Source organism: Salvelinus alpinus, chromosome 5 (assembly GCF_045679555.1).
Source record: "Salvelinus alpinus chromosome 5, SLU_Salpinus.1, whole genome shotgun sequence".
NCBI classification, from domain to species: Eukaryota; Metazoa; Chordata; class Actinopteri; order Salmoniformes; family Salmonidae; genus Salvelinus; species Salvelinus alpinus.
Window position 1 is genome coordinate 60847517 of NC_092090.1, and position 25023 is coordinate 60872539.

At 42.2% G+C, this 25023-nt stretch overlaps 2 protein-coding genes across 2 annotated transcripts in view; one reads left to right on the top strand and one right to left on the bottom strand.

Moving 5' to 3' along the window:
• The window catches only part of LOC139576418 (neural proliferation differentiation and control protein 1-like), a 54385-nt gene extending 39035 nt beyond the window's left edge, over positions 1-15350 (top strand). The window contains exons 3-9 of the mRNA XM_071402533.1: positions 9496-9591; positions 9714-9944; positions 10400-10466; positions 11891-11975; positions 12333-12412; positions 12785-12884; positions 13289-15350. Of these exons, the coding sequence (XP_071258634.1) occupies positions 9496-9591; positions 9714-9944; positions 10400-10466; positions 11891-11975; positions 12333-12412; positions 12785-12884; positions 13289-13354 (725 nt within the window). The 3' untranslated portion in view covers positions 13355-15350. The remainder of the gene's footprint in view (positions 1-9495; positions 9592-9713; positions 9945-10399; positions 10467-11890; positions 11976-12332; positions 12413-12784; positions 12885-13288) is intronic.
• A 6339-nt stretch (positions 15351-21689) lies between these two features.
• On the bottom strand, positions 21690-24638 carry LOC139575217 (alpha-(1,3)-fucosyltransferase 7-like). Its single transcript, XM_071400199.1, has 2 exons — positions 24520-24638; positions 21690-23204 (listed from the first exon to the last, which is right to left on the bottom strand). Exon 2 carries the CDS (start codon positions 23079-23081, stop codon positions 22035-22037), a length of 1047 nt encoding a protein of 348 aa, XP_071256300.1. The 5' UTR covers positions 23082-23204; positions 24520-24638; the 3' UTR covers positions 21690-22034.
• Positions 24639-25023: the final 385 nt, after the last annotated feature.

A 25023-nucleotide genomic window follows, 5' to 3' on the forward strand; every position in this document is an offset into this window, starting at 1 on the left:
AGAAGAGCTGATGGTAAACAGAGTAAATCACGAAACAGAAGGTTAGAGAGGACCCCTCTATTATTCTTTCCTCTACCACATATCTCTCTTCCTCTCTATCGCTCTCTCTCCTCCTTTTCTTCTCTTTCTTTTCCTCTTGCTGTCCTTCACACACTCTATCCTCCACCCCATACACACTTGAGCACACTGATATTGTGAGCAACAGTTTGCCCTGTTGGAAACGATCGTCCACTCGTATGGATGGCCATGTCAACACGGATGTTGGTTGTGATATAGATCATTCTACCCGTTTAGACTTTGAGTATCTGTCATCTGGACATGTTGCTTCCCAAATGGTCCCTGTATGCACTGCTCTGACCATAGTCCGGCTTCTGTTCAAAAATAGTGCACTATGTAGTGAATAAGGATGCCATTTGAGACGTACCTCTGGATTTGCAGCTGTACACACAGTTAATTCACCGATTTTAGCCCACCGCATTTAAGTGGTATCCATTTTCCTAATGGGCATTAGTTCTTTGCAGCCACTTGGGACATGACTGACACATGACTGAATTGAATGGATAAGAATGCATCGCATGCGAACCACTTTATGTTGTGAGGCCGGTTAGAGGGACTGCCAATTTCTCTAAAACGATGGATGTAACCCACTCGACAAACACATCTTGGCAAATGATAAATGCTCACTAACAGGGATGTAAACAAATTTGTGCACAAAATGAGAGAATATTTTTGTGCATCTGGAAGATTTCTGGGATATATTATTTCAGCTCATGAAACATGGGACCAACACCTTACATGTTGCATTTAGATTTTTGTTCAGAGTATACATAAGTTTTTCAGTTGCTCAGAAAACTTGGGGGGCCAAATTAAACCACAGCACGCGGGCAGCCAGTTGGGGAACCCTGCCCTAACGTACAGCTCGCTCACTTACAAAACACCTGGAACAATTATATGTAATACACTTGAGACCATGGCCACTAGGCACATGGGGCAATCGGCAGCATATTTCCAGTAGACAATGGCTGCTAGACACACAGGGCAAACGGTTGCCTATTTCAGGTAATTTCCCCCAAAACAAGGCAATATTTGCAGACATGTTCAAACAAGAGATTGGTCTTTACCCAGCCCCAACCACCCACTCGACAAACACAGAACATTTTGAGGAAATGTGACAGAATAATTACATTTGAGCATTGAGCTGCAGTATGACTCATATTTCTGTTGCCACTGTGTCCTTTGTCCCTCCCAAACGTCACCCCTTTCCCTAGCTGTTGTTTAAGTCCGAGATTGTCACTTTAACTGTGACCACCAGATTATTGGAAATTGCAGCTGGAGTTGACTAACTTGCATTGGTTTCAGGTGCAACCTTTTCTCTGTTATCAATAGGTAATAGTTCACTAATATATGCATAACTGGCTTGTGTCATTAAGACCCATATGCCATCGACCACAGCTAGAAGGGAGCCAGACTGAAAAGGGTTCTGTGATTTTATAATTCAATACTTAATGACATGTACTCATTTCATATGCCAGGAGACAAGCAGTGAGGCCTTTTTGTCTTATACACCATATTGTAATGAAACAGGCAGGGAGCAGGTCTCGAACCCTCGACATTCTAGCCCGAAGTCCAGCGCGCTATCGACTGTGCCGCAAAAGCTTGCTCATGCGGTAGAGTCCATTTCCGCGCTTATAAACCCAGGGTTGTTACACTACTCCCTCCTTTCAAAGAGCGCGTCCGCTTGCAACTCTACGTCTTACAGGAACGCGCTCACCGGCCAAGCACACGCACTGTCGTGTGTGCAAGGTCCGATCACTTCTGACACTAATGTAATGAAACAGCAGGGAGCAGGTCTCGAACCCTCGACATTCTAGCCCGAAGTCCAGCGCGCTATCGACTGTGCCGCAAAAGCATGCTCATGCGGCAGAGTCGATTTCCGCGCTTATAAACCCAGGGTCATTACAATATTATCATGGCTCAACTATACAGCCGATATAGCCGATTTTAAACAATGATTAACAATTGGAGGTTAGCGGCGACTAGTGTGGACTGACCTAGAGCTCCGACGTCACATATAATGTTCTGTGTAATTGCAGGCTATTCTTTGGGTGCTGAAATCAAGTGTTTTTATTTTAATAAATCATTTTATGTGATGTTGGAGCACCAGTCTGCTCACACCAGCTGCTGCTCAACTCCATCGTATATCGTGTTGTTTAGTCGGCTACTATATGGGGCTATTGAGCTCCACAGTGGATTTTTTTTTTTTTTTAACTAGGCAAGTCAGTTAATTATGGCTGCAGGGGCAGTATTGAGTAGCTTGGATGAAAGGTGCCCAGAGTAAACGGCCTGCTCCTCAGTCCCAGTTTCTAATATATGCATATTATTATTAGTATTGGATAGAAAACACTCTGAAGTTTCTAAAACTGTTTGAATGATGTCTGAGTATAACAGAACTCCTATGGCAGGCAAAAACCTGAGAATAAATCCAAACAGGAAGTGGGAAATCTGAGGTTGGTCGATTTTCAACCCAGCCCCTATTGAATACACAGTGGGATATGGATCTGTTTGCACTTCCTACGGCTTCCACTAGATGTCAACAGTCTGTAGAACCTTGAATGAGGCTTCTACTGTGATGTGGAGCCGGATGGGAGCTGTTTGAGTCAGTGGTCTGGCAGAGAGCCAGGTCCTGGTCATGTGCATTTCACATGATAGCGACCTGCGTTCCATTGCTTCTCTACAGACAAAGGAATTCTCCGGTTGGAACGTTATTGAATATTTATGATAACAACATCCAAAAGATTGATTCTATACTTATACTTAGACAAGTTTCTTCGACCTGTAATATAACTTTTGATGTTTTCGTCCAACGTTCGGCTGGACCTGCACGAGCATTTGGATTTGTGTACTAAACGCGCTAACAAAAGTAGCTACTTTTAATGGACATTATCGAACAAAACAAGCAGTTATTGTGGAACTAGGATTCCTGGGAGTGCATTCTGATGATCATCAAAGGTAAGGGAATATTTATAATGTTATTTCTGATTTCTGTTGACTCCAACTGTTGACTCCAGCGCCGTCTCAGATTATTGCATGGTTTGCTTTTTCCGTAAAGTTTTTTTGAAATCTGACATAACGGTTGCATTAAGAACAAGTGTATCTTTAATTCTATGTAAAACATGTATCTTTCATCAAAGTTTATGATGAGTATTTATGTTATTTGACGTGGCTCTCTGCAATTTCTCAGGATATTTTGGAGGCATTTCTGAACATGGCGCCAATGTAAACTGAGGTTTTTGGATATAAATATGAACTTTATCGAACAAAACATATATATATTGTGTAACATGAAGTCCTATTAGTGTCATCTGATGAAGATCATCAAAGGTTAGTGATTCATTTTATCTCTATTTCTGCTTTTTGTGACTCCTGTCTTTGGCTGAAAAATTGCTGTTTTTCTGTGATTTTGCGGTGACCTAACATAATCGTTTGTGGTGCTTTCGCTGTAAAGCCTATTTGAAATCGAACACTTTGGTGGGATTAACAACAAGATTACCTTTAAAATGGTATAAAATACATGTATGTTTGAGGAATTTTAATTATGAGATTTCTGTTGTTTGAATTTGGTGCCCTGCACTTTCACTGGCTGTTGTCATATCATCCCGTTAACGGGATTGCAGCCATAAGAAGTTTTAAGAACAAAGTCTTATTTACAATGACGGCCTACCAAAAGGCCTCCTGCGGGGACGGGGGCTGGGATTAAAAATATAGGACAAAACACACATCACGACAAGAGAGACAACACTACATAAAGAGAGACCTAAGACAACAACATAGCATGTTAGCAACACAACAGATCTGTCAGTAAGTGTCCATGATTTGAGTCATTGAAAGAAGAGATTGACAATAAAATGTCCAGTTCGTGTTTGTTGCAGCTCGTTCCAGTCGCTAGCTGCAGCGAACTGAAAAGACGAGTGACCCAGGGATGTATGTGCTTTGGGGACCTTTAACAGAATGTGACTGGCCACGTCATAATACCCATAACACCTAGCGTTCAAACACTGAAATGGTTCCAGTTGTTTTTCCACCATTAATTTTATCCTTTGTAGATTTTAGAAACACTTCAAATAAGGGCTGTGTTTTGTGTAGGCTTACCCTGGCATGAAATTGTGATATCCATGTAAATCTCTCACGGACAAGGTGGCTTTTAGCAATATATTTGGCTCTATTTACTCGGATTCAAAAATTCTAAATAGCATCAAAGAAGACGTCATGCAAGACTACAAATCTCTGCAAGCTGCTGCACGTCATCACATGTGGTCTGCGGTTGTGAGGCCGGTTGGACGTACTGCCAAATTCTCTAAAACGACGGAGGCGGCTTACGGTAGCGAAATGAATGTATAATTCTCTGGCATCAGCTCTGGTGGACATTCCTGCAGTTAGCATGCCAATTGCACACTCCCTCAAATTGAGACATCTGTGGCATTGTGTTGTGTGACACAACTGCACATTTTGAGAGGGGTCCTTTATTTTCCCCCAGCACAAGGTGCACCTGTGTAATGGTCATGCTGTTTAATCATCTTTCTGATATAGCACACCTGTCAGGTGCATGGATTATTTTGGTAAAGGAGAAATCCTCACTAACAGGGACATAAACAAATTTGTACATCAAATTTGAGAGAAATAATATTTTTGTGCATATGGAACATCTTATTTCAGCTCATGAAACACGGGACCAGCACTGTACATTAATATTAATATTTAGCGTTAATATTTTTGCTCAGTGTAATTGGAGTCATATCTGTGGTCTGCTGCATACAATAGTTGCATTGAACTGAATAGGAAGAATTGATGACAGGGTGCCCAGCAGTTACTATTATTCAGAGCTTCTTGGAAGCTACTGGTCAATTCATCTCTATTGTATTATTGTGCACTTCACTTTACTGACCTCTAGGCGAATCTCTAGAGCACTTACAATGTGGTTGGTTGGCACGAACGCTATGGAGTGATGATGTATATGACCAAAGTCTCACATTTTGAAAACATTTATTACATCAGAAAATAATAATACCCAACAGTACTTGAAATGGCCTTTAGAAATGGGTCTCTGGTTCATTTACGGTTCTTCACCTCTGAATCTGACCCCCTCTCTTTTTTTATTTGTATTTATTCAACCCTTATTTTACCAGGTAGGTTGACTGAACACATTCTCATTTACAGAAATGACCTGGGGAATAGTTACCTTCTATCCTCTCCCCTCCCTTCCCTTTTTTGGCTCCTTTCTCTGTTGCCCTGGTTATGGTTTTCATTCATGATTTCTCTCTCGCTCTCCCTCCATCTTTCTATCTCTCTCTCTCTATCGTTCTCTCCCTACCTCCTCTGTGCCCTCCACCCACACGCTCAGAGCACCTCTTCATGACAGAGACGCTGACCTATCCACCCACACACTGCGACACATTCCCCCACTCTCACTAATATGTAATGTACAGACTCTCTTACACACACACGCATGCATGCACACACTCTCTCTCACATGCACCACTCTCCCTCACACACACACACACACACGTGTATGCACGAAAGCACCTCACATTCACTCTGTCATAGACACCCACCCACACAGAGATTCTCTCACTTTGATCCAGCTAGCAACACACAGTATCACTGGCTTACTCAGTCTCATACATAGACACACAGGCTTTACAGTACCACACACACATTCTAACACTTACAGCACCGTACTGCTATGCAGTTTATCACCTCACTGCTCTCAGCTCACCTGTGGAAACCAGCATTATTAATTACTGTTGATATAGTAACCCTTTATGATTAATCACAAACCAATCCAATGTAAAAAAACATGCAGCGTGTCATCTCTGCAAATACAAAGATATTTAATGCTTTTGCAAGGCTGCAGTTTGTGTTTGCGCAAGCCTTTTGTACTTGATGAATGATTTGGATTTGGATCCTTACACTTATCATCGACTCACTTGTTGTAGTCGATGATAAGTGTAAGTCATCGACTCTTGCTCCCAGACAGGCTAAACAACTTTTTTGCCCGCTTTGAGGACAATACAGTGCCACTGACACGGCCCCCTACCAAAACCTGCGGGCTCTCCTTCACTGCAGCCGAGGTGAGTAAAACATTTAAACGTGTTAACCCTCGCAAGGCTGCAGGCCCAGACGGCATTCCCAGCCGCGTCCTCAGAGCATGCGCAGACCAGCTGGCTGGTGTGTTTACGGACATATTCAATCAATCCTTATCCCAGTCTGCTGTTCCCACATGCTTCAAGAGGGCCACCATTGTTCCTGTTCCCAAGAAAGCTAAGGTAACTGAGCTAAACGACTACCGCCCCGTAGCACTCACTTCCGTCATCATGAAGTGCTTTGAGAGACTAGTCAAGGACCATATCACCTCCACCCTACCGGACACCCTAGACCCACTCCAATTTGCTTACCGACCCAATAGGTCCACAGACGACGCAATCGCAACCACACTGCACACTGCCCTAACCCATCTGGACAAGAGGAATACCCATGTGAGAATGCTGTTCATCGATTACAGCTCAGCATTTAACACCATAGTACCCTCCAAACTCGTCATCAAGCTCGAGACCCTGGGTCTCGACCCCGCCCTGTGCAACTGGGTCCTGGACTTCCTGACGGGCCGCCCCCAGGTGGTGAGGGTAGGTAACAACATCTCCACCCCGCTGATCCTCAACACTGGGGCCCCACAAGGGTGCGTTCTGAGCCCTCTCCTGTACTCCCTGTTCACCCACGACTGCGTGGCCATGCACGCCTCCAACTCAATCATCAAGTTTGCGGATGACACTACAGTGGTAGGCTTGATCACCAACAACAACGAGACGGCCTACAGGGAGGAGGTGAGGGCCCTCGGAGTGTGGTGTCAGGAAAATAACCTCATACTCAACGTCAACAAAACAAAGGAGATGATTGTGGACTTCAGGAAACAGCAGAGGGAGCACCCCCCTATCCACATCGACGGGTCAGTAGTGGAGAAGGTGGAAAGTTTTAAGTTCCTCGGTGTACACATCACGGACAAACTGAACTGGTCCACCCACACAGACAGCGTTGTGAAGAAGGCGCAGCAGCGCCTCTTCAACCTCAGGAGGCTGAAGAAATTCGGCTTGTCACCAAAAGCACTCACAAACTTCTACAGATGCACAATCGAGAGCATCCTGTCGGGCTGTATCACCGCCTGGTACGGCAACTGCTCCGCCCACAACCGTAAGGCTCTCCAGAGGGTAGTGAGGTCTGCAGAACGCATCACCAGGGGCAAACTACCTGCCCTCCAGGACACCTACACCACCCGATGTCACAGGAAGGCCATAAAGATCATCAAGGACAACAACCACCCAAGCCACTGCCTGTTCACCCCGCTATCATCCAGAAGGCGAGGTCAGTACAGGTGCATCAAAGCAGGGACCGAGAGACTGAAAAACAGCTTCTATCTCAAGGCCATCAGACTGTTAAACAGCCACCACTAACATTTAGCGGCCGCTGCCAACATACTGACTCAACTCCAGCCACTTTAAAAATGGGAATTGATGGAAATTATGTAAAAATGTACCACTAGCCACTTTAAGCAATGCCACTTAATACAATGTTTACATACCCTACATTACCCATCTCATATGTATATATACTGTACTCTATATCATCTACTGCATCTTGCCATCTTTATGCAATACATGTACCACTAGCCACTTTAAACTATGCCACTTTATGTTTACATACCCTACAGTACTCATCTCATATGTATATACCGTACTCTATACCATCTACTGCATCTGCCATGCCGTTCTGTACCACCACTCATCCATATATCTTTATGTACATATTCTTTATCCCTTACACTTGTGTGTGTGTGTAAGGTAGTAGTGTGGAATTGTTAGGTTAGATTACTGTTGGTTATTACTGCATTGTCGGAACTAGAAGCACAAGCATTTCGCTACACTCGCATTAACATCTGCTAACCATGTGTATGTGACTAATAAAATTTGATTTGATTTGATTTGATTTGTAGGTGTGTGTGTTTATCCACACTGGCCACACAAGGGCAGCATGGACCAGTTCTTTCTAACTGGAATTCCTCTGTGTCCCTATGAGTAGCAGTATGGGGTATATGGATGGAGTCAAGGATAACCATGTATTTACACTGAACAAAAATATAAACACACCATTTTAAAGTGTTGTGAGCTGAAATAAAAGATGCTAGACATTTTCCATATGAACAAAAAGCTTATTTCTCTCAAATTTTGAACACAAGTTTGTTTACATCCCTGTTAGTAAGCATTTCTGCTTTACCAAGATAATCCATCCACCTGGCAGGTGTGGCATATCAAGAAGCTGATTAAACAGCATGGGGACAATAAAAGGCCACTCTAAAATGTGCAGTTTTGTCAACAACACCACATATGTTTTGAGGGAGTGTGTAATTGGCATGCTGACTGCAGGGATGTCCACCAGAGCTGTTGCCAGAGATTTAATATTAATTTCTCTACCATAAGCCGCCTCCAATGTTGTTTTAGAGAATTTGGTAGTACTTCCAACCGGCATCACAACCGCAGACCACGTGTAACCACGCCAGCCAAGGACCTCCACATCGGGCTTCTTCACCTGCGGGAATGTCTGTGGTGGTGCTGAGGAGTATTTCTGTCTGTAATAAAGTCCTTTTGTGGGGAAGAATTCATTCTGATTGACTGGGCCTGGCTCCCCAGTAGATGGGCCTATGCCCACCCATGGCTCCCGAGTGGCGCAGTGTTCTAAGACACTGCATCTCATTGCAAGAGGCGCCACTGCAGTACCTGGTTCGGATCCAGCTGCATCACATCCGGCCGTGATTGGTAGTCCCTGTGCGCCGCCTACCCCGGCGCACAAGTTTGGCCGGGGTAGGCCGTCATTGTAAATAAGAATAAGTCAAATCTTTGAAGTTGTTGCATTTGTATTTATGTTCAGTAATAGATGCAATATGATGCATTTACATGATGACACTGTAATTCCATATGGTGGCCATGTTAGCTCCCCATTTAAAGTGTATGCCTCTGAAGTCAAGTACCAAAGACTCTGTATTTCCCTTAGTCAGCAGGGCTGTGGTTTTCCTGTTGATCTGCCACCCTAACCTACAGCACTACTATTAATACAATTATAGGATGAATAGATACCTGATCTCTACAGTTGTGTGACTATATGGCTCTGTGTTTTGTATTATTTCGTAGCCTTTCATTCTGTGTGGAAATCAATAGCTTGTGCAGTTGATTAAGTGTAGCTTGTGTTATCAGTATCTGATGACTGATTCCCCATGGTCACTATGGTGTAGTAGAAGGTCATCATTGGCGAATGTAGATCTCTGACTCATACCTGCAATCACCCAGATGGTGGAGGAGGAATTGCTCTCTCTGTCTCTGTCTTCTCCTCTCCTCACATCGTTGTGTAAGTAATCATTGAAACCCAATGACCAAGATCATGTTCTCCTTTCAGCGGGCAAAGTGACCACGTTCCCTGAAGTGGATGAGGAGATAGACTTCCTGTCCACCATCATCAGCCAACAGAAGGAGTCAGGGGTCAAACATCCAGGTGAGAGAAGAAAACCTTTGGCTTTACAGTGCCATACTTTTGATCATATGATTTGCTTTATTGGTAGTATAGTTTTCCTTGCTATCAATTACCATTAATTATCTCAGTTTTGTATCTCCTAGCTCCTCTCTCTCAGGACTTTTCCAAAGCCGAGGAGGAAGATGACCGATCCATGATCCTCACCCAACGGCCTACCACAGAGCAGCCTACGACACACAATACCACTACAGCCCCGTATAACACGACTACAGCCGCCCCCACAATGACGGCCCTCACCACCACCACCCACATCCCAGCAGACCGTAGTGGGCCCCTGATCATCCCTTACCCCTCCAACGATCATGTGTTTATTGGCATGTAACCTTCCTTATTACTTTTTAATGTTTCGATTTGAACAGCAAAATGCTTTCCTCTATATACATGAGTCCAGAACGTTCCAGTATTATCTACACATTTCTCATGGAAATATTGAACAGGGGGAACCATTGTTCTCCAATCTGAAGTTTCTCCACATCCTGATTATCTTGTGAATGCTACATTGACTTTAACTGCTCTTGGCTCTTAACTGAGGTTAGTGCCCCAAATGGCAAGATATTCCCAGGGATGCAATTTGGGATGCATACAACCTTGTGAATGGATTAATTCTCCTGTCCCACTTACTTCTCCTAGTCTGTGAACTAACCCAGACAGTGGCTTAGTCTGTCTGTCGTCTCCTCTGATCTATACCCTCTTCGAGATATGTCTTCCCTTTTCTCGACCAGCCGTTTTCATCCTCTTTTCCTAACACCCTTTCTTTTCCTCTTTACAGTCATGACCAGTGTGTTTGTGGTCATGGGATCTGTGGCCTTGCTCTTGGCTGGTGTCTGTTGGATCAGGTAAAATTCTCCCTACATCTGTGTCTTGTTCCAGTTGGCTTTGGTTTCTTAGATGTTGCGTGGTACTTTACTGTACATTGACTTAACTGTTTTATGTACGGACAGTTTGGTATGTTTTTAGTAGTCACATTGTTGCTTCGTTTTAGTGTACGTTTAAGTTGCTGATTTTGTATGCACTTCAGTTGTACGGACTAGTAGAGATTTACTCCATGTAACCATTTTCGAGTCTCGACTGACTCAGCATTAATAAACAACCGAGGTTTAACTTGCTACATGACTATTTGTAAAATGATTACAAAGCAAATTCAGGGAGATTAGATTCATATTGGTTTAAACTTTAATCCAGAGTTCAAAACTGTGACCGAAATCCTCGAATTTGCGACCCTTTGACTTGGCAGTGCGACACCAATTTTTTAATTGCTTTAGCTGGTTACGTTAGTTTTTGGTTCATTTTTGATTTTTTTTGATCAAGATTTATTCAAACATCAATCGGTACGCAACAATGGGTATGCAAACCAGGTATTCAAAAAGTTTGATCCGAAGTCTTAGTTGACTTTGTGATGCGCAATTCACCCATCATGCGCTGTTTGAATGAACATTGTCTAAAGGCTTTCCCCACAAAACTTCCCAATTAAATGTTGACTGCAAAGTAGGCCTACCTGGTAGAATGATATCATAATGATTTGTATCAATTGCCCGGCATTTCTTTAGCAAATTCCGCCATCACATCATGTAGCCTACACTGTACAGTACAAAAACGCTGCTAGCCAAACACAACTATCTCTTCTGGTGTGGTTTAAGCATTGTTAGAATATGCCGTTTTTGTCGTATAACAAATATCGATATATTTCAAGAGTGAAAACCTAAAAAAACTTGGAGAAATTAAATAGGGCCCTCAAAATCTCTAACAAATAACACCCTTTTTGAGATTGTGTATAGGTTATATTTTTCCCTCCAAACAATAAATGCAAATATGATATTGTCAAGTTAAAATGTCATTTTGTTTGAGGGTATGTAATTATAAGCTACTTGCTCAGCCCGCAAATTAAAGATGACATTTAAATGATGCGCGAATCATCTGCTTTGCCGGGCAAGTATTCTTTTCATTCAGGCTAGTAGTTTTCAGGTGGTACTGGCCCAGTGTGCCACTAGCAAATGTACCTGAATGTCAAGCCCTACAAGGGCATGGTCATTTAATAGATGGCTAGTCGTTAGCCTGGTTCTGTATGGAATGCAGGTACAATATGGGACACAAGTCAAAATGGAAAAAAAGTCTGTCTAGAGCCCTGTGATCTATTCCATGTTATAAATGCTGACAAAGAAGAAAGTACATTTTACAAAATAGAACCACAATCATCACAGTAGGATGTACAATGTGCTGGGTATGGCATAGAGCTAACTCTGATGTCCCTGTATCATCTCAGGTTGCAGAGAGGTGTGCGCCTGGCTCAGAAGGCAGACTACCCTGCTTATGGGGGTATGGGGCCCCATTCCTATGACAACAATGTGGTGAGTACAGAACACAATCACATTACAAAGTCATGGTTACAATAGAAATCATATAAATGTTATTTTATCAGTTTTTTTTCCTACGTTATCTTTCATGTTAGTTTGTATTTTTATTCATCGCTTTTGCCTTCTGTTTGTTTTATTTTCATTTTATTGTTTTACTGTAAAGTGTGTTTTCAATTTTAAATGCAATGCAATACTAATCACATTGAAACAATCATGTTCTGTACAATAATGTTCTATTGAAACACTCCCAAATGGCACCCGATTCTTATATCGTCTGTTTAAAAGTAATGTACTGTGTAGGGAGTAGGGTGCCACCATGCCCTCTAATGTAATCGTATGCCCTGCCTGCAGCCTGGGGATAAGAGGCTGGCTCAGAATGCCCAGATGTACCACTACCAACACCAGAAACAGCAGATGCTCTCCCTGGAGAAGTGAGTCATGCCCCAGGCCTGCTAGCTCCACTCCGTCTGTTTGTCTTGTCAGCTACGTAACCAGACTTACCTGTCTGCCCTCTGTCCCTGGCTGTCTGAAAATGTTCCTAGCTGTCAATTCCTTGTTTCCTCTTTTGTAAAGCTACTTGGTGGTCCTCCAAAGTGTTTTACCAGGAATTGAGGGGGAAAGGGTCAGAGGAAGAAGGCTATTAGCGTTTCCAGACACAGCCCACGTCTCGCCTCTCTCCTCCTCTTCCCTCCCTTCTTCTCCCTTGTCTTCCTGTCAGTCTGTATCAGGGTGAATTGTAGGTTGTGGTGTGATGTTTGGATACCTCCATGACTCAGTGTTCTGTGTTTTTCCTTATTCTTCAGACACCGGGATGAACCAAAGGTGCCTGACTCTGGGGCCACGTCAGATGAGGAGAATGAGGACGGGGATTTCACGGTGTACGAGTGTCCTGGATTGGCCCCAGTAAGAGAAAGACACACACAGTGTACTGTACAGACATGCAGGCATGGTAGAGGCAACGATACACGACTGATATCCAATATATATTTACCTCCTAGTTTGAATACATTTTTGTTAAATACTGTACATTTACTTTGAATACAATTTTATAAATAGTAGGCTACAGACTTCTCTTCTTTTCTCTCGCATTTGCTTTATTGGCATGACGCACAATGTTAAATTAGAAAATAGAGCAATTAACAATAGAAAATGAACAGGTTATGTAAATCAGAACAGAATTATCAAGTAACAATTTTAATCAGGCGAGGGGGGAAATAAATGGACTCAATACTACTAATCATAGTTTTATAAACTACACATTCTTCCTCATCTCATGGCAGGTTGTCATTAACTCTCTCTCTCTTTAGACGGGGGAAATGGAGGTGAAGAATCCTTTGTTTGATGATTCCACCCTTCAGCGGAGCCACAAGTAACCCTGACAACCCTGGACATTTTGATATGTACCTATAAAAGATATCATCCTACACGTACAGGAAGATCAAATCACACTTAATTACTCAAACACCTACAAATACACATCGGGTTTCTCTATACTAGCCTGTCTCACATGATACACTCCTAACACGGTAGGGCGGCAGGTTTGTAAGGAGAGAAGGAATGAGCAGAAGTTGTGAGAAAGACGGACTTGAAAAGGAGGAGGAAGAGAAGTGGTGGACCGTATGGACATTGTATCTGAACGGCAGATTGAAGTGGCATGCAGGTGAATCTCCTCTTGGATCGGACTGATATCTGGGACCCATGACGTCTCTCGCACTTAGAAAACCTACACGATATTGTACCTTTCCGTCTGGCCTAAAATATCCATTCCTTCGTATTTTGTTATGTTTATCTTATCTCTGGTGTAATTGATCCTGTAAAATTCTCTCCGTTTTTTTTCTGTCAAACATGTGCACACATCAACCAACAAACTGTCTGAGAGATTAGTGTGTATGATGATGTATAGCATTCTCCAAGTACTGCTCTCCCCTTCAGTCCTTTGCGCAGTGTCACCCCTGTACAGAGGAACTTCTGGGTCGTATTCACTAGAAATCAAACAGAAGAAAACTGACAGAGGGACTATACCTGAACTTTTCCAACAAGAAATGCTGATTTCTTTTTCCATTGCAAAATGTATTGCTACAGTGTGCACTAATGAATACCACCCTGCTTCATACGACAGATACCCACAGACAGTTTCAAGGAGAACATAGAACAGTGGGAAAGGAAAGATGTGTTATGGGCCTATAGGTAGCTGTAGACTTGAAAACTGGTCCTAGAAATAGTTATGGAACTGCAGACGTTAGTTCAAGCCTTTGAAACGGAGATGAGGAATGGTTGGCATAGTACAATTATAAGGCTGTCAATGCTAATCATTGGCCAGACTAAATGGCTGCATTCCAAAAGGCACCTCATTCCCTACATACACATATATAGGGGTATGAAGTTCCAAGAATTATGCATCTTAAATATCTGAAACTCATCATTGACTTTCTAATAATTTAACTTAAAAATATATATATAATTTGTATTTTATTTTACTGTTTCATGTACACATGCAGCGCATACGGTAAACCTGACCTGTTAAAGCTCTCTTATATAGCCATTATATTATCATTATATATGGTCCCTCTATGCATGACTTGATGACACTGGGTTCTGCTGAAAAAGGATAAAAGTCTATATGCATTTATGATTGTTATTCAAGTTTCCTGTGTAAACTTGCTTATGATATTTAGATAATATGAATGATTTCAAAGGAATTTGGAACTTCTTTACAGAACTCTGAAACAGAGCAACCCCATTGTGTACATATATTTGTCCCCATGATTTGTGATGATGTTTATGTAAATAGCCAATGACGTGTACTGTACAGAGATGGCAAACTGCCACTAATGATGTATTTGTACACATTATTAGTCTATATTTCTGATTGCTGTGTCAAATGAACCACTGTTTTCTTTAGCCAAACGTGAGACCCAAATTGCACCCCAATCTTTGTATAGTGCATTTACGTTTTATGAAAGCCAGATAGGGCCTGGTCAAAAGTTTTGCACTATAGGGAAAAGGGTGCTCTTTGGAGTACACTAGTCTTTTCAGAAGTTGCCTATTGCTGTTGTCTCTCAGGAATGCTGATGTCATTAGCTCTCCTATGTACTTAACCATTTCTCTTACTCTGTCTCAACTCTCATACTGAAGGAAAAGGTAGTCCGACACATACTGTAACATGAATGATTTGTGGACGCAGACAATTTTATTTGCCCAGTTAGGCTTCAAGAACAATGTATGTACGATAGAAAGAGGATTCTCTTCAGAATGGACCCATCTGTTGATGTAGGCCTAGATGACTTGTTAAGATTGCTGAACATCAAACCTTGACTGTTTTACCACATACCTACAGGTAACTGCCAAAATAAAGAACCCCAATACAAAGTGTCTTAATTGGAAGTGTTGCCACCCACGAGCCTCCAGAACAGCTAAAATGCACTTTGGCATAGATTCTACAAGTGTCTGGAACTCTTTTGGAGGGATGTGACACCATTCTTCCACAATAAATTCCATAATATGGAGTTTGTTGATGGTGGTGGGAAACACTGTCTCAGGCACCGCACCAGAATCTCCCATAAGTGTTCAATTTGGTTTAGATCTGGTGACAGAGACACACACACACACCCTTTAAACCCCCTATGCTCTTTCAAAGTCACAGATTTCTGCTTCTAGCCATTGTAGCCAAAATAATGGCCAACTTGACATTTTTATACATGACCCAAAGCATGATGGGATGTTAATTGCTTAAAGCCCAGTGCAGTCAAATGTTTTATATATACACTGAATGCACAGAACATTAGGAACACACATCCTAATATTGAATTGCACCCCTTTTACGCTCAGAACAGCCTAAGTTCGTTAGGGCATGGACTTTACAAGGTATTGAAAGCGTTCCACAGGGATGCTGGCTTATGTTGACTCCAATGCCTCCCACAGTTGTGTCAAGTTGGCTGGATGTCCTTTGGGTGGTGGACCATTTTTGATACACACGGGAAACTGTTGAGAGTGGAAAAACCCAGCAGTGTTGCAGTTCTTGACACTCAAACCAGTGTGCCTGGAACCTACTGCCATACCCCGTTCAAAGGCACTTAAATATATTGTCTTGCCCATTCACCCTCTGAATGGCACACATACTCAATCCATGTCTCAAGGCTTAAAAAGCATTCTTTAACCTGTCTCCTTCATCTTCACTGTTTGAAGTGGATTTAACAGGTGACATCAATAAGGGTTCATACCTTTCACCTGGATTCACCTGGTCAGTCTGTCATGGATTTCCACACTGAGGTTAGAATAACACTAACATTGTGAAAATGATGGTAATGCACTTTATGTGTAAGAGCTGTTTGAAAAGACTGCCTGAAATGTTCAGCCTACTGTAGTTTTGGCCTGCCTGGTGTCATACCCAGGTATCGTTAATAGACAAATAAGAAGGGAGTTCCAAACCTCTCTGCCAATAACAGCTAGTTTTCAGTTTTCCCCCTCCTCACTCAGACCAATCCCAGACTGTCCTAGCAAAATTATTGTTTGAGAAGTTGCTCTTTGCTAAGAAGCTATTTTTGTTTATTTTTGATCATTTTAATTGAAAACAATCACAGTAAGGCACCCAGAAATATTTGATATTGAGAAATGCATCTGCTTTGGACTTTTAAGGAACCACACCTATGTGGAAGCACCTGCCTTCAATATACAGTACTTTGTATCCCTCATTTCCTCATGGGTTTCCTTTTATTCTGTCAGTTACCTGTACATCAATACTGTCCCCTAGGCCCAGGGTTGCAAAATCCTGATCATAATTCCTAGCTTTTCCATAAATCTTTGTTGAAGGGTTGAAATTTGCTCTTTGCTTGCTTTCACGAGTGTGGATGGTTAAGAATCTCCAGGAGTGATTAGCCCTTTTCTACAGTAACCCCCCCCCCCCCCCCCCCCGGACTAGAGGGTAATTAACGCACCAACCCTGAGAGATGAACAACCTCTTTTACTACTACTGGGATTGTTGAACATGATGCATGTAGACATATCAGAAAAATTTAATAAAGTATTTATACTATCTTAACTGCAACATGGTCTGCTGTGCTGTGTTTTTGATGACATAATGGACAATCGTGTTGGAAGATGATCTAAAGCTTCAAGTGAAGATTATTTTTAAATGAAAATCGAGCTAAAATACTAGATGTGATGCAAACAATATTTCTGGGATCTCATGAGAGGATCGAAATTTACAGTAACATTCAAAAATTGGACACACCTACTCATTCCAGGGTTTTCTTTATTTTTACTATTTTATCAAATTGTAGAATAATAGTGAAGACATCAAAACTATGAAATAAAGCATATGGAATCATGTGATAAGCAAAACAGTTTTAAATTAGCCCTATTTGGTAAAAGACCAAATCCATATTATGGTGAGAACAGCTCAAATAAGCAAAGACAAACGACAGTCCGTCATTACTTTAAGACATGAAGGTCAGTCAATCTGGAAAATTTCAAAAACTTCTTCCAGTGCAGTCGCAAAAACCATCAAGAGTTATGATGAAACTGGCTCTCATGAGGACTGCCACGGGAAAGGAAGACCCAGAGTTACCTCTGCTGCAGAGGATAGGTTCATTAGAGTTAACTGCACCTCAGATTGCAACCCAAATAAATGCTTCAAAGAGTTAAAGTAACAGACAGATCTCAACATCAACTGTTCAGTGGAGACTGTGAATCAGGCCTTCATGGTCAAATTGCTGCAAAGAAACCACTACTAAAGGACACCAATAAGAAAAAGACTTGCTTGGGCCAAGAAACACGAGCAATGGACATTTGACCGGTGAAATTTGTCCTTTGGTCTGATGAGTCCAAATGTGAGAATTTTGGTTCCAACCACCATGTCTTTGTGAGATACAGAGTAGGTAAATGGACGATCTCTGCATGTGTTGTTCCCAATGTGAAGCATGGAGGAGGAGGTGTGATGGTGTGGAAGTGCTTTGCTGGTGACACTGTCTGTGATTTATTTAGAATTCAAGGCACACTTAACCAGCATGGCTACCACAGCATTCTGCAGAAATACGCCATCCCATCTGGTTTGCGCTTAGTGGGACTATCGTTTGTTTTTCAACAGGACAATGACCCAACACCTCCAGGCTGTGTAAGGGCTATTTTACCAAGAGGGAAAGTGCATCAGATGACCTGGCCTCCACAATCACCTGACCTCAACCCAATTGAGATGGCTTGGGATGAGTTGGACCGCAGAGTGAAGGAAACGCAGCCAAAAAAGTGCTCAGCATAAGTGGGAACTCCTTCAAAACTGTTGGAAAAGCATTCCAGGTGAAGATGGTTGAAATAATGCCGAAAGTGTGCAAAGCTGTCATCAAGGCAAAAGGTGGCTATTTTGAAGAATCTCAAATATAAAATATATTTGGATTTGTTTTAACACTTTTTTTGGTTACTGCATGATTCCATGTGTGTTATTTCAGTTTTGATGTCTTCACTATTATTCTACAATGTAGAAAATAGTCAAAATAAAGAAAAACCCTGGATTAAGTAGGTGTATCCACATTTTTGAGTGTTCTGTATGTAAATAGCCTATTAAACAATTAATGATTTATTCTAAACGCAAGAAATCCAGTGGTGGAAAAAGTACCCAATTGTCATATTTGAGTAAAAGTAAAGATACCTTAATCGAAAATGACTCAAGCTAAAGTGAAAGTCACCCAGTAAAATACTACTTGAGTAAAAGTCTAAAAGTATTTGGTTTTAAATGTACTTAAGTATCAAAAGTAAATGTAATTGCTAAAATATACTTAAGTATAATATTGAAGTATATTTTGATACTTAAGCAAAGCAGACAGCACAATTTTCTTGTTTTTTTAATTTACAGATGTGCCAGGGGCACACTCAAACACTCAGATATAATTCATAAACAAAGCATTTGTGTTTAGTGAGTCGCCAGATCAGAGGCAGTAGGGATAGCCAGGGATGTTCTCTTGATAAGTGTGTGAACTGGATCAATTTCTTGTCCTTCTAAGTATTCAAGTACTTTTGGGTGTCAGGTAAAAAGTACATTTCTTTAGGAATGTAAATCAAATCAAATTTTATTTGTCACATACACATGTTTAGCAGATGTTAATGTGAGTGTAGCGAAATGCTTGTGCTTCTAGTTCCGACAATGCAGTAATATCCAACGAGTAATCTAACCTAACCATTTCACAACAATTACCTTATACACACAAGTGTAAAGGAATGAATAAGAATACGTACATAAAAAAATATATGAATGAGTGATGGTATAGAACGACATAGGCAAGATGCAGTGGATGGTATAGAGTACAGTATATACATATGAGATGAGTAATGTAGGGTATGTAAACATTATATGAAGTGGCATTGTTTGAAGTGGCTAGTGATACATGTATTACATCAATTTTTCCATTATTAAAGTGGCTGGAGTTAAGTCAGTTTGTTGGCAGCAGCCACTCAATGTTAGTGATGGCTGTTTAACAGCCTGATGGCCTTGAGATAGAACCTGTTTTTCAGTCTCTCGGTTCCTGCTTTGATGCATCTGTACTGACTTCGGTTATTTTCTTGACACCACACTCAGAGGGCCCTCACCTCCTCCCTGTAGGCCGTCTCGTCGTTGTTGGTAATCAAGCTTACCACTGTCGTGTCGTCTGCAAACTTGATGATTGAGTTGGAGGCGTGCATGGCCATGCAGTCGTGGGTGAACAGGGAGTACAGGAGAGGGCTGAGAACGCACCCTTGTGGGGCCCCAGTGTTGAGGATCAGCGGGGTGGAGATGTTGTTACCTACCCTCACCACCTGGGGGTGGCCCGTCAGGAAGTCCAGGACCCAGTTGCACAGGACGGGGTCGAGACCCAGGGTCTCGAGCTTGATGACAAGTTTAGAGGGTACTATGGTGTTAAATGCTGAGCTGTAGTCGATGAACAGCATTCTCACATAGGTATTCCTCTTGTCCAGATGGGTTAGGGCAGTGTGCACTGTGATTGCGTTGTCTGTGGACCTATTGGGGCGGTAAGCAAATTGGAGTGGGTCTAGGGTGTCAGGTCCTTGACTTGGTAGTCATTTAGCTCAGTTACCTTAGCTTTCTTGGGAACAGGAACAATGGTGGCCCTCTTGAAGCATGTGGGGACAGCAGACTGGGATAAGGTTTGATTGAACATGTCCGTAAACACACCAGCCAGCTGGTCTGCGCATGCTCTGAGGACGCGGCTGGGATGCCGTCTGGGCCTGCAGCCTTGCGATGGTTGACACGTTTAAATGTTTTTCTCACATCGGCTGCAGTGAAGGAGAGCCCGCAGGTTTTGGTAGCGGGCCGTGTCAGTGGCACTGTATTGTCCTCAAAGGGAGCAAAGTTTAGTCTGTCTGGGAGCAAGACATCCTGGTCCGCGACGGGGCTGATTTTCCTTTTATAGTCCGTGATTGACTGTAGACCCTGCCACATACCTCTCGTGTCTGAGCCGTTGAATTGCGACTCTACTTTGTCTCTATACTGACGTTTAGCTTGCTTGATTGCCTTGCGGAGGGAATAGCTACACTGTTTGTATTCGGTCATGTTTCCGGTCACCTTGCCCTGATTAAAGGCAGTTATTCGCACTTTGCAAATGCTGCCATCAATCCACGGTTTCTGGTTTGGGAATGTTTTAATGTAGTGAAGTAAAAGTAAACAATTTTGAAAATATAAATAGTTAAGTACAGATACCCAAAAAAAACTACTTAAGTTGTACTTTAAAGTAGTTTTACTTAAGTACTTTACACCATTGAAGAAATGTAAAAAGCATATCTTTATTGTTTCCATATTTTATTCAGTTTTTAGGCAATCATGACATCTGGTGGCCAGAGCTATATGTGCATCAATTATTGTTCCCTGAATCCATAGATATAGAGATTATAAAGCAACATCTCCTCAGTATCTGCACCAGAAACTAAGTCTGCATCCCAAATGGCACACTATTCCCTATAACTTACACTATGTAGGGAATAGTGTACCATTTGAGATGCAACGTTTGTGTGTGTAATTTTCATTGAAACTAGAAATTCAATAATATGCATCACTATTGGTTATACAGTCACATTAGGTTACAGAGGAGTTGAGTGAAATGCAGAACTGTTAATGCACAGTAATCTCTCTGAGAGGGATTGCGTAAATTTTGGTACAGGGATTTTGTTTATGGTTTACTATTCTTTTCCAGGGGGAAAGAAACAGGGGTTGACCCAGAGGCACTTGGAGGAGAGACATCCAGGTAGAAATGACTGAGAATGGCCTCAATTGGTGTGATCTGGAAAAACCCTGAACCAAGTGTGATGGAGGACATTCATCAACTGCCTATTCTCCCCATAGGAGCGAAGAACTTAAGTCGAGTAAGTCATGCTAAGGTTGGCAACTTACTTGCATTAGTCATTATGCCTGAATAAAGGGTATGAACTATACTGTAACGTATTATAAGTAGCCAAATACTGAGAGAGAAAAAAATCTATGAAAGCTTACCCTCAATATTACTGCCAGGAAAGACATTGTCTTGTGCCATTACAATTGCATCATGAGCTAGCTAGCCTACATGGTTGTGTCATTTCCTTATTTCAATTTTTTTATTTTTTTCCTTATTTTTTTATTGAAGTTTTAAGCATACATTTTTACAAAAGTGAAACCGCTCCGAATCCCGAAAAGCCCTTGTTTGTCCCCTGAGCCTTCCCTATCCCTCCCACTTGCCCACCCACATTTGCCAACCTGATTAGATACAGAAAGAAAATGCATACTACTAATAATAATAAAATAAAGCATCTAATATATGAACAAAAAATGTATTGTGTCAGAAAGCTGGGTGTTAGATTAATAACTTCCCTCTTTTACAGAAGTTGTGATTTGTCTGTGGTGTTTCTGCATTAGGGACCGAATGTCAATGTTGTAATATCATCAAGCTGATGTTAAAGTGGCACACCACCAGAACAGAATGCATTTCAAGTTTCACTGCAGACTGTTGTTTTGCATGTGAAAAAAAAACTGGCTACAGTACAAGTTCTTGAACATATTGTAGTACAAAATAACCTACAGTAGCAAAAGCATCTATGATGTTATCTACTGGCCCATGCCTCCAGATCATAGTACACCTTGTTACCTGGTAGTCTTTGATAGTTGGCACAGATATTACAGAGCCTCTCTCTCCAGTCGGTGTACATCTTGATTCTATATGTCTGACGCCACTTGAAGTAACCCTCATAGCGTCCTCTGTCTGTGGCCAGCTGCTGTAGGAAGACAGCCAGCCCCTCTGTGCTATTGAAGTCACTGACATGGATGAACGAGCCTGGTGGCACAAGGGCCTCATAGTTAGCCCGAGAGGTTCCCAGAACCACAGGTACTGCCCCTGCTTGGTAGGCATTCCTCCACAACCTCTCAGTTATGTAGTCCAATGCCACTGAGTTTTCAAAAGCCAGGTAGAAGTTACAGTGGCCAATGATGGGTATCAGACTTTGGTCGGTCAGTGGCCTCTTTGACCAGTGTCCATACACCTCTATGGGAATGTACTTCCTCAGGCTCTGGTAGACTTGACTCCTGGCATGGTCCGGCCTGTAGTTGCTGACCACCCAGCTGGCCAGACAAGCCCCCTTCTTGGGGATCACAAAGCTGCTACTGTTACTGTTACCGTTATGTGGAACCATAACTATCTTCCCATAGGGCATGGATATGTCAGCGTCGCCTCGGTAGCTCATGGTCCAGTTGAACAGTCCATTGTACTGGGTCAGGTTGCCATTGTGCACCGGGGGCTCAAGGGACAGCCAGAGCCAGCGCTGGGAGACTGGCCGGGGGAGGTGGAGAGGCAGGGAAGAGCGGCCGGTCCTCAGCTCATGGTGGTGGAAGACCACCACGTCTGCTTGGGGGAACAGGGAGGTGTTGTCACTGAGGAGGCAGCCTAGGATACCGTACTTGTCACTGCACACATCTCCCTCCAGGCTGTAGGGATGGCCGAAGGGCCAGTGCCATAGCAGGATGGTGAGGTTCCTGGGTTGGTGTTGATGAGCGATCCCTATCTGAGCCAGCAGTAGGAGCCTCTGGTGGAGCACATAAGAGGAGATGCTGAGGAGCATAATGGCTGAGAGGAACAGGGGCATGGAGGTAGTCATCACTGACTCAGGGGATGACAGGCAGGCAACAGACTGAATGGTGGAATTGCGGCGTACTTTAGTTTAGTCCAGAATCACACGATCTCCTTGGGATTGTTACTCGAATAGTGTAATATTTCCTCCCTGGTAAGACAATAAGATAAATTAGTATTCAATAGATTCAAGGGCCCAGTCAAAACGCTTAGGAAAAGCATACCTTTTCTAAGTCTGAATCGGGTCTTTAAAGAATAGGGTTGGAAGAAGCTCTTGGAATTCCTTATAAATACAGACATGAACAATATGGCAGAAGACTCTCTAATGAATGAAAATAGTCACTCCACTTTCACTTTCCCCTCTGCAATACTACTTCCTCTCACTTCTTTCTATTTTTAAGATAACCATCCCACTTACCATCAGTATTTCACAATCACTGTGACAGTTAAATACATTAAGTACAGCAAATTATTAGCCTTACAGAAGATGGAATATACCATATCTGAGGACTGATTAATTGATTCAAGTAATCAGAAAATATTCATATATCACTACAAATGAAAATGATCTCTCTTTTTTCACATAGCCCATGTACATAAAGGCACGTTTTCTGCCTCTTCCATACAGTTTCAAAGGAGATGAAATGACAGTCAGAGGAACAGAAATGGTTTCAGATGGTACCTGCTGAAGTGCTCTTGCTTTGTGCTGATTCATGCGGTGTGAAATATAATGTGTGACGCCTGAATGGCCTCCTGCTGTGTGTGGCTATGTAATGAGATACAATGTATCATGCTGTGCATAACAGGAACATTATTTCTCAGCCTTCCCAGACCCCTACACTCCTAGAAAAAAGTATTCCAAAAAGGTTATTCAGCTGTCTCCATAGGAGAACACGTTTTGGTTCCAGGGAAAACCCTTTTTGGTTCCACATAGAACCCCTTTGGGTTTTATGTAGAACCCTCTGTGGAAAGGAACCTGGAACCAAAAATGGTTATTCAAAGGGTTCTCCTATGGGGACAGCCAAAGAACCATTTAAGGTTTGCGATAGCTCCTTTTTTTCTAAGAGTGTAGTATTCAGAACCATTGCATTCTTCGTGCATAAAGACACATCAAGGAGATGTCCCAAAAAGGCTGCAACAACAAACATTTTATCCAATGCATAGATACTCTTATATTTAGTGTTCTCCCTGGTAGTAAGCCATGCCGTCACCGGTTCTTTTTTTAAATTTACCCAGATGAGCGTCCCATTCCATAGAACCCTTTTAGTAGCGCTGGCATTGTTAGGTCACTTGTTAGATATTACTGCACTGTCGGAACTAGAAGCACAAGCATTTCGCTACACTCGCATTAACATCTGCTAACCATGTGAATGTGACCAATAAGATTTGATTTGGCAAATAGAGATGTCTCACGACACCTAGGCTCAGTGGTACGTCTCACGACACCAAGGCTCAATTGTACTCACCTGGGTGAGGTCCGAGGTGAATGTCTGTCCGTGTTTGCTGTCCTGTGGAGGTAAGACTCACTGAAGATGACTTTTCTCCTGTGAGATTATGTAGTAACGTAGGCAGCGGCACATACCAGTGTGTAGGAAATCCTGTTTTAACCCCTTTTTTGCTCCTTTATCACTACATCATCATTCTGTTCTCTCTCAACATGCACTTACCACAAACCACACCCTTGGTTGTGACTTTATGACAGTCATTTGGATAGTAGTAAAGATACCTTAATCGAAAATGACTCAAGCTAAAGTGAAAGTCACCCAGTAAAATACTACTTGAGTAAAAGTCTAAAAGTATTTGGTTTTAAATGTACTTAAGTATCAAAAGTAAATGTAATTGCTAAAATATACTTAAGTATAATATTGAAGTATATTTTGATACTTAAGCAAAGCAGACAGCACAATTTTCTTGTTTTTTTAATTTACAGATAGCCAGGGGCACACTCAAACACTCAGATATAATTCATA

What these genes read in the sequence shown, in the direction of transcription:
- LOC139575217 (XM_071400199.1), bottom strand. Translation starts at nt 23,081, where the DNA reads ATGACTACCTCCATGCCCCTGTTCCTCTCAGCCATTATGCTCCTCAGC.